This window comes from Populus alba, chromosome 7, assembly GCF_005239225.2.
Source record: "Populus alba chromosome 7, ASM523922v2, whole genome shotgun sequence".
NCBI classification, from domain to species: Eukaryota; Viridiplantae; Streptophyta; class Magnoliopsida; order Malpighiales; family Salicaceae; genus Populus; species Populus alba.
The window spans coordinates 10,508,802-10,528,379 of NC_133290.1; the positions used below are offsets into that span (position 1 = coordinate 10,508,802).

Below are 19,578 nucleotides of genomic sequence, written 5' to 3' on the forward strand. Positions count from 1 at the left end.
CCAATTCTTGATACAGTATCCAACGGGTCTCATCCGGGTTTGCCCGGGTCACGCGGATCATGGGTCAACCTACCAGGTCTACCGGGTTGTTGCCCAAACCGATCTTTTATTAAACCTGGACTGGTCCAGCCACTAGGTCACGGGTCAACCCGTTGGGCTGAGTTTAATAACTATGCATTTTACTCTTTAGTGACTTAAATTTAAGGCTTCGGTTTAGGGGTATTTGAGTCTTTTCATCTGGCTCAATGGTGCTTAGAATATTATTCGGGGGTGTATGCATGTTTTCTAATTTTTAGTACAGTTAAAATACCCTTTTACCTCTAGAGTCAAGAAAATTTAGAATGGTGACCAAGGGCTTTCTTTGGTTTTCATAATATTCGTAACAGTAAAAATACTTCTTGCCCCTAAGATCACAAAAGGATAGGCTACTTGACAAGGGCATTTCAGATTTTTAAAATTTTCATGTATGGTAAAATAATGCTTTTAGTCTCAGAAAAAAAAAATAGCTTGCATCTGACGTGTTTGCCACACCGATGCGCCTTAGGTCTAGCAACCACGCCAGACTTGGGTCTAGTAGATCCAAGTGCCTTAGGTCGGCAAGCATGTCAAACCTAATAGTCATGGGTCTGGCAACCACACTAGACCGAAGGGATTTGGGTCTGGCAAAGGCGTCAGACCCAAGCTATTTGGGCATGCCAAACCCATAGCGCTTGGGTTCGGCATGGCTGCCATATCCAAGCCTGACCCAAGCTGCTTGGGTCTAATTAAGGGTGTTCAAAATAACCGATTAACCGAGAAAACCGATAAAACCAAAGAAGAATTAACCGAAAAAATTGAATCGAAATGAAAAACCGATTAAACCAATTATCAAAACCATAAATTTTAACAGGTCCGGTTCGGTTTTGGTTTTGAACCAAAAACCGGAACAAACCGAACCGGACCCATTAAAAACCAAAAGCTACACAAATCTCTGAGGTATAAATTGTAACCTAACCCTAACAGTTAATATAACATTCTTGTCTCTCATAAAAAGCCACCCGCCCCCCCTCTCAATTAATTTCTAATTTTCCTTTCCCGGTTTTCCAATCTTCCTCTCAATTAATTTCTAATCTTCCTTTCCCATTTCCCAATCATCCTTTCCAGTGGGTTTGTTGAATGAGCTTTCAATGCAAAGGTCACATTTTTCAACTTCACATACGAAAATTGATGGCAAAGGGCAATAGAAACCATAATCTTCCTGTTTTTCTTATTTTTATCTTTCCTCTCTTTTCATTCTTAGTTGTCTTTCTTGTGGTCAGTATTGGTGGTAATGGTTGAGATCGATGGGACTAATGGCAATGAAAACCATGGAGTTGTTTTGGATATTAAAGATAATTATCCTTCATCTAGCTCCATTAAGAAAGTTTCTGTCTTGAATTTATGTGCCTTTCATGCAAAAGGTGCTGTAAAATCCATCTTCTTTATGTGTCTGTGTTTTCTCCTTGCCATATGAAAAATCTGGATGATGGGATTAGGTTTCCCGGTTTTTTTCCAAAAAAACCGGATTTAACCGAACCGGACCGGTTTGGTTTGAACAGGTTTTCAGTTCGGTTCGGTAAATATTTCACAAAATTAATGTGATTCGGTTCGGTTGGTTTTTTTAGTCTAAACCGAACCGAACCGAACCGTGAACACCCCTAGGTCTAACAACCTTTAAATTAAATAATTCACTTTGAATAAGTTCCCATACGGTTTAATTTGAATTTCAAGTAGGTAAGGAGGCGGCTTGATAGGTTTCAAGATCTAATTGCTTGATTGGATCTAATGATATTATCAAAAAATCTTCATACTCAATTTTTTTTTTTTAAGTTTAGAAAAAAATAATCTAACCCGAAGCGCGCTCAAATGTAGTAGTATATATATATAAAGAGAGAGAGAAATGCTTGTCTTTTATTTGTTATAAATTTAATAAATAATAAATAATAATATTTTTGTGAAACTATAGGTTTTGGCTTCACTGGACCTTTTTATCAATAAAGTTCTAATATGATGATGTCGACATGAGCTTGAATTTGTATTTGAAAATTGACTCCACTATTTGTTCACCGTCTTAGTTTTTCCTATTAATTTCTCAATTTATCATGATTAAATAACCAAACTCAAACTCTCACTTTTCTTCTTATTTTTGTAGAAGCATCATTAAATTATTCTAAGCATAAAGTGGAAATATACCATTCCCAAAGTCAAAAGAACATTTCAGAATTTAATTCTTTTTCTATTCCTGTATATTATGATCACTTCTTTAATCTCAACTCCCAACATATATTTTTGGTTCACTCTAATATAATTCAAAATAACCAACCACCAATTTTACAACTCTTTTAAGGAAGAAATGACTAAATTATAACATATTCTAAAACTCCTAGGATAATTAACGTAGCCTTTTTATTTGTACTTTTTTTTTTCATTTGCACCTTTCTAAGCTCAAATTGATGATCAATTTGTCAAATTTTGTTAAGGATAGAAATATAATGGCCAATAGAATATTATGAGTCAAAGTTCATTTTGGTTCAAAAGTTTATTTTCCTTATATTTGGTTTCTTAAGTTTTTTTTTCCTATGAATTACATTCTTTTCTAGCCTAATTGCATGGAATAAGGCTTGGAATTATGGTGAATATATCACATTAAAAGTTTGAGGATCAAAAAGTAAAAAGCAAATAAAATCAAAAAGTTTAATTTTTTGTCCATTGGATAATAGAAAAACAAAGACCTACCAAAAATAGTATTAGAGAAATAAAGTTTTTGGTTGTCGATATTCTAGCAACTAAAATTGTTAAATTCACCAGTTTGGTGTCCAAATATTTCATTTGACACATGAAGTTTAGTGGTGGTGGTTTTCAGTCCTCATGTTACCAGAAAAAATAAATCGGGCATTGGGAATATTTGTAACCTCAGTTTGATAATTTGGTTTTTAACAAATTGTTTTCTACTTAAAAGGCACATGAGGGTTTATTGAGCCTTGTAAGGTGTTTCTCAGATATTTTGAGGTGAGAATTGGTTGAAAAATGAGTTGTTTTGGTTCAAAAACACAAATTCAGTTTTTTACCCGGTTTCTAGCCACTATGACTACTAAAAACTAGGAAAATGAATGACATGCCGTATATAATATCAGAGGACGTGTTGTTCATTATTTTTTTTTTTAAGAAATAAAGGGCATACGACTTAAAAAATATATATATAAAAAAAAAAAAAAGCAAAGCTAAGCGTGTTGATTTGGCTCCAAGCCCGCGAGCGCATGGCCTTCTCTTAGGGGGTCAAGCCATATGAGCCCCTTCTTGCTCTTTTTTTTTTTCATTTGTTTATATTGTTTTTGTTATTTTTTTTCTCACTAAGAAAAACAGGCTCATTAACTCACTCTTTAATTTGACATGGTTTTTTAAACAATTTATTTTATAATTTCTTAGTTGAGTTTTAATAATTTATGTTCTCAATTATTATGTATCTAATATGACAATAATAAATTGCTAATGAAAATTATATTAAAATATTTTTTTTTAATTATATTTTTTTATCATATATTTACAAAAAAAAAAATTATCACGAGTTTGTTTATGGTCATCTTGAATTTTTTTATTTCAAAATCAATTATTATTGATCATTTAGGTTTTTTTTGGATCCACATGCTTGAGCTTCTTCTTTTTTGTGATCTATACTTTTTTGCTTTGATTTTATTGTTTGCATTAAAAGAAAATATTGGTTCAACTCATAGTGTAGAGTGGGATTGTAACCTAATACAATCTATTTGAATGTGTGTTAAGACTCATTTTTGATATGGTATTAGATAGGTGGCTCGCGTTTCACCATGGGCCAAGTCAATTTCTTTCATAGCCTAAAAACTTGATGTTAAAGTATTGTCACGGTGTTTTAAAGCAAAAGAAAATTATATGACTCGAGTTATAGAGCTTAATGCTAAAGGATGAAGACAAAAAGAAATTGTAAAATGAAAAAAAAAAAAAAAAGCTTTGCCCGATCCGAGTTGGTAAGACTAACTTGTGACCCGAATCGTCAGGCCGAGACATCCTCATAGAAAGCATATAAAGAAAAAAAAACTTAATATTTAATAAACTCAAAGTTGAAGGCTAAAATTGAAAAAGAAAATAGATGTAAAAAAGATTAAAAAATAAGACTAATGTCAACCCGGGCTAATATCTCATCGAAAAGATAATGAAGCTCAATCCTCATTAATCAAATGTTGAAGGCTAAGAATAAAAATAAAATAAAATAATTTTTTAAAAAAAAAGAATAAAAAGGAATTAAAAGAATGAAAAATAAATTTGACATAATGATAAAATAAAATAATATAATATGGAAGCCTTGAGCCAATATGAGATAGAATGTCAAATGTGTGACAGAAACCACGAGGCCGAGTTGTCGTCATAGAAATAAAAAAAGAAAAAAAATAAAGAAGACTAATCTTCAATAAACCAAATTTTAAATGATGAAATAAAAAATAAAATTAGTAAAAAAAAAGATATAAAAAAGGAAAGATATCAATCTAAGTTAAAATTTTATACTTGTTGTTGCTTTCTAATTTTTTACTCAATTTTTGATATATATTTTTAAAAAAACCAAAAACAGCAAAAAAACAAAACCCAAAAAATATGTTTATGACGTATTTGTGTCATTTACGACGTCTTTTTCAATGAATTTAAAATTAAAAAAGAAAGAAAGAAAAATGCATTAAATTCGAAGTGATCTAATTGTAATTGTGGAAAGGAGAGGACCAATTTGAAAATTGAAAACCCTTTCACCAAGCAACCCATCTTTTTTAATCAAATGGTTCACAATCAATGCTCTTAATCCAAATGTTCATTTTTCTTTGATCTGCCTCCAAGTTAGCAAATGAAAGGTTGTGATTTATTCTTGAAATCCAATGGTTGATCTTCATTTGCTTTGCCTTCAAGACAAAGAAAATTTTCACCTATAAATAGGTGGTTACACACACAGGGGGTAGAAATTTAGGGGAGAGATTGGAGGAGAATTGGAGAGAAATAGTTAGAAAAATTATACACACTTAAAACCTCTTCCACTCACTAGCACATTGATAAAAAAAAAAAAAAAAAAAAAAACCAAAAGTCACAAACTCGGGCACTCCATCTCGCAGCATAGCCCTCTCCTATAGCAATTAAAAAAAAAAATCAAATCCCATATCTTCCAGCTCACAAATTGTCAACCAAAACCAGCATCGTGAGACCTATTTTCACTGTCCAGCAACACAAAGCTTCGCCCCTCTTTCTTGAAAAAAAATAATTAACTCTCACTATCACTGTCTAGCATGACCCAAAACCACCTTCTTAGACACCTACTGACCAGTGCTTCTTAGCCTCTCTTTTTCACTTGTAACAAGGACCTATCTTCTTCCTTTTAATAGCATTAAACCCGCCTCATCCTTATCTTCAACACTTGTTTTTGCCTTCCCCTATAATAATTGCCCCAATTCTCCTTTATCAAAACAAACCCAGTGCCAACTACAGATCTTATGTAAAAGGATTAGAACCAAAATTTAGGGTATATGCTCCCTACACATTGTTTTGCATCAAGGTAAGCTCTTCTTGAAGCATCTTGAACTCAGGATTTGCGGGTGACACAATGGTCATCACTCAGGAAATTTTTGTTGTAGAATATGGGTAAGAATCAAAATTCTTATTTCATCATGCAAGATTTATGACCATATATCATCTCTTGAAGGGCGAGTTCATCATATAAAAATATGCTCATATATTTAACATGCATGCTTCCAAGTTGAAACATAGGTTCCCTAACTAAGGCCTACCATACTTGAATGAGAGAAAAGATGGAAAATAAAGAAAGGGCTTAAATAAAGGCTCATTATTAAAAGGAAATTAAGAGCATCAAAGGTAAAGTAGCTAGGCTCACAAATTTACTCGAACGCGTGTTAAGTTTAAGAAATGGAAAGGAAATGTCTGCATAGCTTTTCGTGGAAGCCCTGTTAGCCCACATCCCTCACACATCTCAGCACTTAAGGCCAAACTCAGTAAATAGGCAACATTTTATCCATTTTCCCTTCATCCAGCCAACTCAAGCTCAAGTCATCGTGGATCCAACAACAAAAAGAACTTCTAACAATAGGTTTACCAATCCTATAGATCATAATAAATGGGTTACTCTAGAGGAAAGATTAAGAGTAGTTGAAGGAGATAATTTGACTAACCTTGTATTAGTAGTTGAAGTTTGTTTAGTTCCAAACATTATGGTGCCAAAAGAGTTTAGAGTTCTGGACTTCGTCAACTATACCGGACTGGAATGCCTAAACATCCATTTTTGGTCATACTACAATAAGATGGCTAAAATGATCCATAACGATAAGATGCTGATATATTTTTTCCAAGATAGTCTCATCAAATTCGCTTTGAGCTAGTTTATGAGACTAGACAATACATGGATCAAGAAATGGAAAGGCTTGATAGGCACCTTTTTAAAGTAGCATAAATTCAATCTAAAAATTGTTCTTAACAGAACCAACTTAATAGCCATAAAGAAAGGAAACCAAGAGTTTGTGAGGGCATATGTGAAAAAATGACAAGATGAGGCAACACATGTCTAACCTTCACTGATATAGATATAAATGGTGATGTTGTTTGCCAATACCTTCCAATCTCATTATTATGGGCATCTAATGAGAAGCTCAGCTCAATATTTTTATGATATGGTCAAGATTGCTGAAAGATCTGAGCAAGCTATCAACAAGGGGAAAATTATATGTCCTACCATGGTTCCAGAACAATGATAAGAAATCAATCATAAAATGGCTCTCAATTGAGAAATCTTAGTTATATGGTTTAGTCGGGTCTCACTATAGCATCAACTACTTAAATGTCTTTTTCAAATATTAATATACATCTGCCACTCGAGTTTGTCTACCAGCATCTATTAGATTCCAGACTTATTGCCACGACTCCATCAAATCTCATACAACCACCATTTTCTAGGTGATATAATCCAGACGAGAGATGTGAATATTGAGGTGGGGTCCTGAGCCATTTGATTAATGAGAAAATTTTAGAAGTTGTGAAAAGAATGAGCAATATATCATGAATGCATCACATATTTTCAATGAATTGTACTTTGTTCTTTGTCTTATTATTGTCTTAAAATAAAAAAGATGTTTCTTTCAAATGATATTTTGACAAAATATTTTGATCAAACTCTAACATGCATAACTAAAGCTAATCAATCCTGAAATATTAAAGGTGTTTTGATTGTAGAAATGACATGATGAACAATATGGGGTGACCAAACAAATTTTGGGCTCACATAAAAAATTGAACCACACGTCATGGAGCTAAGTTTTAGCAGTATATATAATGACACATTGTGGATTATATAGTTATGGACTCAAGAATCATTATTCTTTACAAGTTCAAATCATTACAGTGGACGAGGTCAAAATTTATCAGTTTTAGCTGACCTTGCTTGAAAAAAAAAGAGGTCATCTTTGTTTATTTCCTTCATTATTCTTAAAGTATATATCCCTTGCAAATCCCAATTTGAACCTAATGAAATCTTTCTTTTTAAAAAAAAAAAAGAAAAAGAAAAAGAAAACCCTAACATGGTCATACCCTATAACAGGGGCAAACGAGGGATTTTTGGTTGAAAAATGAAGACAATAATAGAATCAATGGTAAAAGGAATGCTAAGAATGAAAGTCCAACGATTGAGAAAATGGCTAAAAGTGAAAAAGCCCTAGGCTAGGGGGTTTCCAAGGAAACTTTAAGGAAGGCTGTGCAAAAGCCAAAAAGTATCACATTTAAAGGCTAGTCAAGGTTAAAGGTAGGAAAAATCCTATCGAGTCTGGAAGGGAAAAAAAAGTTTTTTTAAGAAGGGCACAACAAATTCTAAAAGTCGATGTCAAGGGAGAGAGTTCGAAAAAAAAAAGGATATTGAACCATGAACATGTTTTTTGGTATCTATCATATGATTAGATTGGTTAATGATTAGATTGGTTATCCATCAAAGAAAAAAAATTTGATTTCTCTTATGGCATCTATCAAGAGAATATTGATCTTTTAGGCGAATACGGAATGAGTTGTATGGTTATATGTCATTCTTTTACAAAGATAATGAAATTGAAATAAGAAAATAACAAGGCTAATGATTGGCAAAAAACATTGACATTTTCTTTCAATTGGAATTTCAAATAAAATGAGTATCATGAAATAAATGATAGGCAATGAGTTTTAATACTCTCTTTAAGTTTGAGATTGATAATGAAAGGAGTGGCATAGTTATATGTTAATGTTTGACCTTGATTGATAACATTGAAAGTTTTTTACTAATAAAAAACCTTGTTAAGAGTGCGGCATGGTTATATATCATTATGATGAAGTTTCTTGTTTAATTTTAGAAAATAAGATTTATTGATTAAATATATGGCATATCATTTTTTTTCCACAAAGATAGCAAGAGAAAGAGATTTAATGAATAGTTGATGGTGATCCCAAGTCTTTAAAACCCTCAAACACTTTTAAACATATTAATTTTCTTTTTTTTATAGCCACGAACCATAGTCTACATTACATACTTTTAAAAGCTCTTTTTAATCAAGTAAGTTATTTGAACCAATAAATGATGCTTTCAAAACTTAAAGAGCTTTTCCATAAAGGTCGTGACTTTCACGAACTAAGCTACTGGTTATTATGCATGCAGATAAAGTAAGTGCTGAAAATGAGACAAATTTTTAATGAATTCTCGATTCTTTGCTCAAACCTCTTGTTGTTGAAATCCACAGAAGGTCACCTCGTCATGTACCATCAAATGACATACCTAAATCAGATATTACAATTGACATAAAGAACCATAGGAAAACTATTTTAATCTTATAATAGGTCAATTTGTGTTTTCAAAATACAAGACAATCAAATGATTGCATATGTTGAATTGTGTGTTGGGTCTTTGACCAAAGAAGCTTGATTTTCAAAATATACTTTTAACACTGACATCTCTTTGACTACATTTCAATAATTAAACTTGAATAGACATGATCTTTAAAAGGTACGAGTTGATTCTAGAACAAGAGAAAATTCTCGAACAAAAAACCATGGACCGAGTTTGTAAAATCCTTGACAAAAATGACATCAACACTTCTCGACACTCCTTTAATAGTTGAGCAGTCGGGGGCAATGCAATTGATCCTATAAGGGAATGCAAACAATATTTAGATCAGTTGGGGGCAAAGAAACATAATCAAATGATGATACAATGAAATCCATCGAAGTTATGTTTAGCATCTAGCAATAACATAATCAAACCATAAAGGTATGGTGTACTAGTGGTGTTAATATCTTTCATATCCACAACCAGTCCCTTACCTTTGAATCTCTCATAAAACTAATATACTCAGGTTCTTAGCGACCCTGAACCAAACAACTAGGTTGCGACTCCCACGACCCCCACACATCACCCGTCCATATACGACACACCTATGACCCGGGTCATGAGACTAGGATCACTGCACCAAACAAATTAGCGAAGCTCAATTCTAAACAAATCAAATATTGAAGAATGAAATTGAAAAAAAAAAATCAATTTCAAAAATGGAACCAAGAAAAAATAATTAAAAGAATAATGACCAAATATGATATAAAATTAAATTAAATCAAATAATAATGGATGAAATTAAGAAACAAATCTTTAAAAAATAAAAATCAAAAGAATGAGGACCAAATTTGATATATATAACAAATACAACAAAATGTTAAATGATAAAATTAAAATAAAAAGAAATAGAGGACAACCTTTAATTTTGGTTGGGTTGACATGTTTTCCGAGGAGAAGAGAGAGGAAAGGAGTGGGGGGAAAATCTAACTATTGTCTAACCACTGCGAGACGCCTTACACACACCACCTTTGATGCACCTCCACATGCTGTGTCGGAATAGATAGCAATTGCTTTTTTTGGTCGTCAGAAGTGTTGCGCGCACTACCCAAAAAAGCATGGATGCCTCTTATATTCTAATATGTACGCTATATATGCCAACAACTTTTCTCTATTTTTTTTTTTTATTAGGTTATTAAAAGATCTAAGTGACCCTGACACCATGTAATATTAATGAAAAAACCATAATAAAAGACCAAAAAACACTTTGACCTAAGTTATAGATTTCTTGCTTTTAAATATACCTCAGTAATTACATTGTGATAAGAAAAATGAAAACTAATCCTTGCCCAAACAATTAAACAAACTCAATTTTTAAGAGTATTTTAGATATATACTGTATAAATATAAGTAATGATAAATGAAAGATACACTATACAATAATAATAATAATAATAATAAAAAAAAAAGATATGAGTCCGAGTAGTGAACCGACAATAATAATAAAAAGGATGTGAGTCCGAGTAGTGAACCGACAATAATAATAAAAAGGATGTTAGTCCGAGTAGTGAACCGACATCAATTAGTCGGCTATTAGTGTCTACACCTCAGCACAGAATACAAGACAGAATACAAGTGGACACCATCGGTCAGATGCTTCACACTAAACAATAAAAACGTGTTTTTATTTTCAAGGTTCACACCAACAATTGACTGTCCTTTAAACTTATATGCTATGTCTTAGTCACCTGTTGTCGTTAGGGAGAGGAAGTAGTATTCACAAATTGATTTTTTATATATATATTTATTATTTATTTAATATATAGTTTATATCTTTATTTGATTATTCATTGTCTGAATATTATTAATTATTTAAGATAAAATAAAAACAATATATATATATATATATATTTGAATTATACACGCATATTGGGTTAAATTGCCATCCTACTCGCTGAAAATAATAAAAGAAAGCTAAAATGGATTTTTGACAATAAATAATATTTCTTAATTACACCAGATTGCTTTACGGTGAAGCTAGATGTCGATACCGACTTGAATAACAAAATGTCAAAGATGGAGGTTGATATTCTGACATGTAACTTCTTTTCGGTGCCTCCAAAACTGTGTTGTTGAAAAGTTCTTAAAAGGTTCTGGTTTCTAGAGAGGAGATTGAAACTTATAAGAATATTACTAAATTTGCATGTTTCTTCTTCTTTCTTGTGGGGGTTAATTAGGTAAGGAGGTGGCTAAAGCTTTTCAAGGTTCCATGTGGGAGCTCAAAAGTGGCGAACAAAGAGGATAAAATTAATATATAAAAAAAAGAAGGTGGTGGTGCCGGGGAGCAGCTGCAAAACCAAACTCTACCAATGATGCTTCCCGACTCGAGTAGGGAAAGAGAGATGTCAATTATTGTGAATACTTTGACACGTGTAGTGGCTGGAAATGTACCTGCAGATGATTCTGATTCCTCAACAGCATTTTCAAATGATCAAGGAGATTGTATTCATGGTGGTTCGTCGGCGAAGAGAGAAAGGGAAGAAGAGGGTGGTTGCAGTGAAGAGAATGAAAGGCTCTGTAGAGCATTTGGTGATGACTTCTTACATGGGGACTCCTCCTCTGCTGGGAGAGGTAAGCTAGTTAGTTTTACGTTTGGCTAGGGTTACTCCCGAGCTAGCTAGTTTTAATTTGTCTAGCTTAATTTGTGCTCGTCTTATGCACTAAAATGCCCCCTTAATGATGCAACACTCTGTTTCTCCCCTCCCATGTCTCTACAGCTACAGGAATTTCCGCCGTCGCTACAAGCACCGTAACACCGGCATCTACACAGATGACATTTTCTCCAGTATATGAACACAATGAAACCCGCAGATACGAGCCAGAGAGAAAATATAGGGGAGTGAGGCAAAGGCCATGGGGCAAGTGGGCTGCTGAAATAAGAGATCCGATCAAGGCAGCTAGAGTTTGGTTAGGCACTTTTGATACACCTGAGGCTGCAGCAAGAGCCTACGATGAAGCTGCTCTGAGATTTCGAGGCAGCAAAGCCAAACTCAACTTCCCAGAAAACGTCAAGCTTCGACCATCTCCTCCCCCCAGTCCAACAGCAAACCAGTTGACTGTCTCTGGTTCTCCAAGTTCCGGCCTTCTGTCCCTTTTTACATCCGCTGAGCCCATGCTTCACTCCCAAGTTCTTCACCAAACGCAAAACCGTGAGATTTCAAGAGAGCAAGTTAGCCAACCTCAATTGATCTTGGGTGTTGGTGATTATCAAAAGCAACCCGTGAGTCTATACGACCAAATGCTTTTTTCATCTTCGTTTGTTTCTTCTAATTCTTCATCATCCTCCACAAAACCTTCCGATCGTATGCTTTTTCCGGCTCAGAAACCAGGTGAGTTTAGGCCTGCCACTAGTAGTCAGAGTAGCGGAAACGATTGTCAGTTGCCGGCCTGGTCAGGTTATAGCCATTGTACTTCCTCTTCCAGATAATCCGTATACCACCACTCTTATTCTTCGACGCAGTTTTTTTTTTGTTTTAATTAAAATGGATGTTTAATCCAACTTGCGAATATCATGAATAATTTTATGGTTATGAATATTTTAAATAATTTTATGAGTTTTGAAGTTATCAATTATATAAATCTCCAGTAAATTCAGAATTTTATGACACTCAAAATAATAATTTTTAATAAAATAAATTTAAAATCTGAACAATTGAGCAATATCATCCATGATATTATGTTTTTAGTTTTAACCGTATTAGTAGGAAAATAGTGTATTTTTTTTTTATTACAATGAATTTGGAGTTTCTTTCTATAAAATAATGATCATGTAAAATAAATTTTTAGAAAGTACATTATTTTTTGGATGATTATTAACATCATAAAAAATAAATTCTAACATCTTTTTATTTTATTTATATTTGATTTATAAGTAAAAAATAATTTATTAATATTTTAATTATTTTTTTTCAAGTTTATTAAAATTAGAGATCAAAGTTAACATATAAAAACATTGGAAAATAAAATTAAATAAAAAATTCTAAATTATTTTAAATGAAAAAAAAAAAATAAATAAAAGATCAAATATAATAAATAAAAAATTTCAATTAAAAAAAAAAAAACCAAAACAAGTATAAAAATCAAATTGAATCATATTTTATGGGATGAAAATGAAAAAGGTAAAAATTCAAAATAAAATATATAACAATTAAAAATCAAAATTGATATAATTAACAAATAACAATATTTTTTAATTTTTATAACTTCTAGAAAATATTTTTTATTTAAAATAAAAATATACTTTCCAAGAGTATTTTCCTGAAAAAAATTTTTTATCAATCAACTTCTTTAATATTAAACAAACGTAAGAAAATTTAAAAAATTAATATGAAGAAAATCAGTAAAAATAGTTTGCCGTTTTGCAGAAGCATCTTCGCTATTCCAACAACGGTGAATTGACAGGAAACATTAGAGCGCAGGAATGTGCCCAGGGTGGGAAATAGGAAACAAGATTTGTATCTCTTCCTCCCAGGCTTCCTTGGAACTTTACGACCAAGATGCGACCATGTAATCACAACCTGTAAAGAAACTTAAACAGGCAATCACAATTTGTTCCCCAAGGGACCCCCATTCTCTTTCAAATGGGCAAATGACATCCGTAAATCCGGACATCAACAATAATATAAAAAACAAATTTTGCTGACTTCAATCTCCAGAATGGGAACGACATCCAGCTGTCTCGTACATTGTCCAGGAAATGTGAACAATCGAGAACAGAAGGCGTGTTTGCTGACAAATAAATTGACATTAAGAAAGAAACCATGATAAAATGCCGCTGTAATGATGATAAATGACAGATAAACCATATTAAACAAATGAAGAATCTTAAACAAAGCTGAAATTGAGATTTCCTTCCGCTGCTATAAACAAAGCCCATTTGGGTCCTGCCATTAGTCAGTGGTACAGCATGTGCCAGAAGTATACAGCAATCTTTACTCTCAATTCTAAGCAGCATCACAGCCTAGCCAACAAAAGAAATATCTTCAGGATATGATGAATGTCCAACCAAACCCACTCAGCAGAGATTTAAATGGGTTCTTAGATCACTTCCATCTGCAAACACAATTAAAACACAAGTACTGTCACCTAAAAATGATGTTTTTCCCCTTTCTATGAGCTCGGGCGTGGAGAGGGGGGAGAGGAGAGAAAGAGACCTTCATGCATTCAGTGGCACCAGCCCTTTCAAACTTTTAGAGCAGCTTTGTGGACCATAGTTTCTTTGTGTATTTGGTGGCAACTCTTCTCAACAAGATCAAGCAGCTTCTCCAAGTTCATTGCCCATGAGTTGAGAATGTCATTGCTATCCTTTGCTACTTGGAAAGACACTATTCCCATTGGCCTGTCAATCTTTGCCACCAGAGCTTTGGACACAACCATATCAGAAAGATGCTTCTCAGCTTCCTGTATTAAAAAACAAAAAAAAAATGGTGGATTAAATGCAAAGTACCTTGATCAATGCACACATTCTCATATTATTAACATGTTTGATAAACTAAATAGTGCACTCAAAGTACTAATTTAACTTCTATTTTTTTAAGATTTTAGGTTGGTCTATAAAAGCTGACCAGCTGTACGATCCTTTACATGGTTCAAGAGAATACAAAGCCCTGTTCCTCTGTTTGCCAAATTATGCAAATCACCATCAACCTAAATTTCGTGCAATGTGAATGGAAAGATCTTATTCCTCTCTAAGCCAACCTGACCCTAAGCTGAATTGAACTAACAACAAAATAAATTATGAAAAGCATCAATTGGCAACAAGTCATTACTGATACCAAGGACCACAAGCGATAACAGAAAGGGAAATAGATTTTTATACAAGGCAAAGATGTGTATAAGTATGAATAGGCTGGAGGGTTGCTTGGGAGTGTCAATTGCAAAGCAGAGCTCATGATTGTTTGTAAGCTTGCTCCGAATATGCTTGAAACAAGATGAAAGGAGAATACCTCCAAGAGGATTAGAGCAATCATTCTTGAATGCAAAACCTGGTGCCATTGTCAAATTCGCACTCATGTTATTAGGTGAATTAAAGATCATTTATACTATTAGCAGGCCTGCTCATCAGAAACTTAATTGGGCTTCAGACATGGATTAAACACAAATACATTAGCCACCACCATGTGATTAAATTAAGTTACAACTAATGGGATTTGTAAGATTCCAACTCCTAAACATTAGGTCAAAGATGCTCTAAAATTACCTGTGACTCTGTTCAATAATTGAACACAATGTCTAAATTCAGATACGAACACCAGAGGTTTCAATTAGGATGGACAATATAACATTAATTATTATGTTGACTGAATAATTTCTGCGGTGAATCTCTTAAATTTTATCCACTATTATGGAATATCCAAATAAATAGTTAAACAGAAGCACAGGCAACCATGAAGCCTTTATTAATTTAACCATGCCTGATTAAATCCAAATCTTTGAAATGAAACACATTCATGGAGATTTGTGCGAGTTCACACGACAAAGGACAAAAATCAGGCATAATTACACCATGGAAACAATTGCCAAAAACAAAGATTAGTGTGGGCAAACAAAAGTATGTGTGCAACACAACTACACAAACACAAACATATACAGAAAGACAGGGGGGTGGAACCTGGATGCTGAGACACAATAACTCTGCTAGTCTCTTCACAGTAATCCTGGAGTAATACTTTGAAACAACAAGGATATTCTGAAAAGAAAACATGTTGCAAATGGATTAACAACCACACTCAACAGTAGATTGAAGAAGAAATATCCATAATTGTCCCCAAATATGAAAATTGAAAGTAGATTACATGTTCAATTATTCTTTGCTTTAAATCCTCTGCTGCTTTGTCACCCAAAGATCCTCCAAGTAAGTTCTTCTCATTTTCAAACTCATCCATAAATGCATTCCAAAGAGATGTCCATTGGATGACTTCCATCGTCACCAACTGTTTCAACAGCAACCTATGGAACAGCATCCAAAGAAGAGAAGCATTAAATAAAAAGATTATTAAATTAAATGAACAACAAAATGCAGGAACAAATTAAAGCAACACGTACTTAAAGTTTGAAATTTCAGAAAGATTCTTATCCTCCAAGGTGGAATTCAGAAGGCTTGACTGCATTGGATCATGTGGTGCAAGTACCAAGTACCAACAGATTTTCCTCAAGACCTACATGCTGTAAATATCAGGGCTGTCCAATAGAGTACAATGAAACCTCAACAGATATAAAATTGAAGATAGGCTCTTACTGGAATCCATTGGGCAGGATTTTCCTTTACAGGGGGAATCTCATATATTGCCTTGTAGCAACGGCAAATTTCAAGATAATCATTGTCATGGGAGTAGTACCTATAACATAAGTGGAGAGCACAAAGCCAGTCATTACATGGTGCTCTTATTCAAATCTACAGCAGATATACTAGCTCACAAATACTAGAAGGCTACAAAGCATTTAGCAACCAAGAAATAAGACATGGGAATTTGCATAATAATTGGCAGAGACAAGTTGGATGCTTGGGATATTTTACTAACTTTTAAATAAAATAAAAAATCAACAAAAAGAACTTTTCAATGCAAAAATATTATCAAATTACCCTTGGCCTTTTAGAAAAATTAAGCAAAGGCGATTAGGTCATGAAGGAAAAGATACCACAAAGAAAAACCATTTTTGCAGGGTTTTGTTACTGTATTTGAAAAAAAAAATCCCAGGTTGTTGTTCAAAAGAGGAAAAGAAGAGACCATTCTTTCAGTAGAAAATACAAAACATGAAATCTCAACTGAAATGTCTCAGACTATAGAAATACACAGTTGCACGGTCCTATCAGTTTGCATCAGAAATCACAAATATAAAATAGTACTGCAATGTTATTTGAAGTTCCAGTTCGATGACTTCTGGTGTCTGGAACTTTGATTTGCCTTTCAACAGGTTATTTTAAACTCAAATATGTTGTGAAGAAGGAAGCTTTCCAGCATAAGTTGGTTGCATGCATGTTCAAACCTTTTTTTTAGTGATCATATTTGACAATTAAGAATTGTTTGGATCATGCATATTACTTTGCTAGCATTTCAGAATTGAATCTGATTGTTAAAAAAGCAAACACAACTAATGACAATGGGGAACACTAACATCATAAAAATCATAAATGCATTGTCCAGCCAGTTTGCTAACTATGAGCTGCAAAATGTGAGGATGGAAATGCTATTATATAGTTCTCACTACCAGACTTAAAACCTTGGAAAGCAATAAATGGAGGCAAAGAAAGCTACTCCCAGGATATATAGCATTGCATAGCTTTGCACGAATATTAAGTTGGGCAAACATATCTATCAGCATTCCTGCTCCAGATTAAGAACCAAAAACAAAAACATCAAAAGAGGGAGCAAAAGGTCTTTTTCCTCTCCTCCAGACATGAAGCCATTGTGCATTCACATGGAAAACATGCCATCATATAGATTACCTTACCATCAGGGTCTTAATCACATTGTCTATAAAAGCACCTCCAAATATTTACTTTCAATGATGTTAACAACAGTTACAGGAGCTCATGAAACTACTGAGCATCACATGGTGCAAATTAAGACCAAATTAAAGGCCTTATACAGACCAAGCACAGATTTCAGAACAGGTTAAAAACAGCTGTTTCCAGCATTTCATGGTGCATGCAAGCACATAAATAGAGATTATAAGGATACCGAGCAACATTTCTGTAATTTCTTAGCATTAGAAGTATATTTTGCTTAATCCAAAAGGCGGCAAGCAGAAACATAGCCACATAAGCTCACAAATATTCAAAGATGCACTGTATAAAGATACAAATGTAGTGTAACCAAGGAGCTCATGAAATGATTGGGCATCACATAAAACCTAGTTAAGTATTCGACAAATACTCAAGAAACTCAGTGGAACTATTCAAAAAAAAAAGTTAAAGCAAGAATACGGCAAACTATATACAAAATTTACATACCGTATCATCAGTTCATAGTAAATCCGCTTTAACTCCAACAATGATGGTATATCAGCAGGAGCCTCTTCAACAACATTATCACCTTCCTTTGGTTTCTTCTTCTCCTTCGAAGTATCAGCATCAAAAACCCTTGGACTAATCTTCCTTGAGAGAATTTGTGCACGAACATAATCTTGGCGGTCAAGGCATAGACGAACCTGTCCCAACAAAATTGATGCCCCATCAGAATTAAAACAACCAACAACAAAAGCCTCAAACTTAACAGATCAAAGATAAAAAAGGTCAATGGTCATCCATGTTCCACAAAAGCAGGATCCCCGCTTAAGGAACCTTAGATACAATCATATCATGCTTAATTAATTGCATATCGAAGACATTTTAAGCATCCAATTTCTTCGCTTATTCTCAAAGACATTACCTAAACTTAAAGTACAAGTAACAAATAACGAGAAAACACAAACAAAAATACAAGATGCACATACTTGCTCAAGAATGAAAGCAATTTTCTCAGTTTTTGCCATAGCACCAAAAGTTTCCACCTGCAACCCAAAAACATAAAAATACATCAATCTTCTCACACGCTCTATGAAGTAAGGAAGCAAACACTACAAACTTACTGCAACTTCTTGCATCAGATCCGCAGCTTCAGCTATAAGCCCCTGCTCTTCCTTAATCTTAGCTAGTTTCCTAATCAACCTTGCTCTCTCAATTTCAACATATATCTACACGTCACATAAACAAGCAAGCTTACTGAAATAACACCAGCATAATTCATAGAAACAGTAATATTTACCCCCACATTAAATGATCAAATAAAAAACAAAAATATATATAAAGGACCATGAAAATCAGTCAGACCTTGCCAGCAGATACACTGTTAAGTGTTTTAATAAGTTCGATACGAGTATCAAGATCCAGCGTCTCGTCAATGTATTGCATTGCTTGCTGGACCATTGCAGTTACAGCCTACGCCAGGAAAGAAAAAAATCAAAATCCACCCAAAAAAATCATAGCACAAAAATTACCTAATTTAATTGAATTTATTTGCAAACTAATTAAAATGAACATTACCTGTTTGAGTTGACCACGTTTTTTAGAGAGAAGGATAATTTGGTCATTTAGAGCTTTCCAATCTTTAGCTTCGAAGCAGAGTTGGAGAATTTCGGTGACGGCTTTCTTCGTGCCGGCGACGTCTCCGGCGAGCCTCATCTGCTTTTCGACGTTCTGCAGTTGCTCAATCGCCGCTTCCAAATTCGCTTTTCCCTCCTGATTGATTTGTATTTTTCATAAATTAAAACAAAATCACAAAATGGAAGCGAAATTGATAAGAGAAAATGATTCAAACAATCTAATTTTAGAACTGAGAGGGAGTCTTACCATCTTAAACCAGAGAAAGTTCTGTTCAGATCAGTATTTTACGAACCCTAGAAGAAGAGGAGGAGGTGGTGGTGTTTTTGTTGAGAGAAAGTGAAGACTGAAAAAAATGCCTTGTGTGCTTTATATGCACTAAAACCCCTTTTACAAGCAAGAATTGATTTGAGTAAACTATTTTTGTAGTCCCTAGCTCTTAGAAACATTATAATCTAGTCCCTTTTGTTTGAGAAACCAGTCGACTCGTTATTTTCTTGTCCTTTTATAATTTAGCCCTGCGTTACTTACCATTTATAATTTAATATTTTTTTTCCTGAAT

At 33.6% G+C, this 19,578-nt stretch overlaps 2 protein-coding genes across 4 annotated transcripts; one reads left to right on the forward strand and one right to left on the reverse strand.

Moving 5' to 3' along the window:
• Nucleotides 1–10,938: 10,938 nt before the first annotated feature.
• LOC118049637 (ethylene-responsive transcription factor ABR1) lies at nt 10,939–12,390 on the forward strand. Its single transcript, XM_035059687.2, has 2 exons — nt 10,939–11,506; nt 11,653–12,390. Exons 1-2 carry the CDS (start codon nt 11,245–11,247, stop codon nt 12,360–12,362), a joined length of 972 nt encoding a protein of 323 aa, XP_034915578.1. The 5' UTR covers nt 10,939–11,244; the 3' UTR covers nt 12,363–12,390.
• Nucleotides 12,391–13,557: 1,167 nt separating this feature from the next.
• LOC118049638 (26S proteasome non-ATPase regulatory subunit 12 homolog A) lies at nt 13,558–19,406 on the reverse strand. 3 transcript variants are annotated; one of them, XM_073410553.1, is made up of 13 exons: nt 19,266–19,406; nt 18,960–19,154; nt 18,747–18,854; nt 18,506–18,610; nt 18,371–18,427; nt 17,889–18,085; nt 16,173–16,272; nt 15,980–16,092; nt 15,730–15,883; nt 15,546–15,623; nt 14,881–14,919; nt 14,089–14,335; nt 13,558–13,987 (listed from the first exon to the last, which is right to left on the reverse strand). In XM_073410553.1, the coding sequence occupies exons 1-12, from the start codon at nt 19,266–19,268 to the stop codon at nt 14,117–14,119; spliced, it is 1,368 nt and encodes a 455-aa protein (XP_073266654.1). In that variant the 5' UTR covers nt 19,269–19,406; the 3' UTR covers nt 13,558–13,987; nt 14,089–14,116. The 3 variants fall into 3 exon arrangements, with proteins under 3 accessions (XP_073266654.1, XP_073266655.1, XP_034915579.1); XM_073410554.1 differs by having other exon boundaries at nt 13,558–14,013; XM_035059688.2 differs by lacking the exon at nt 14,881–14,919.
• Between the last annotated feature and the right edge of the window lie 172 nt (nt 19,407–19,578).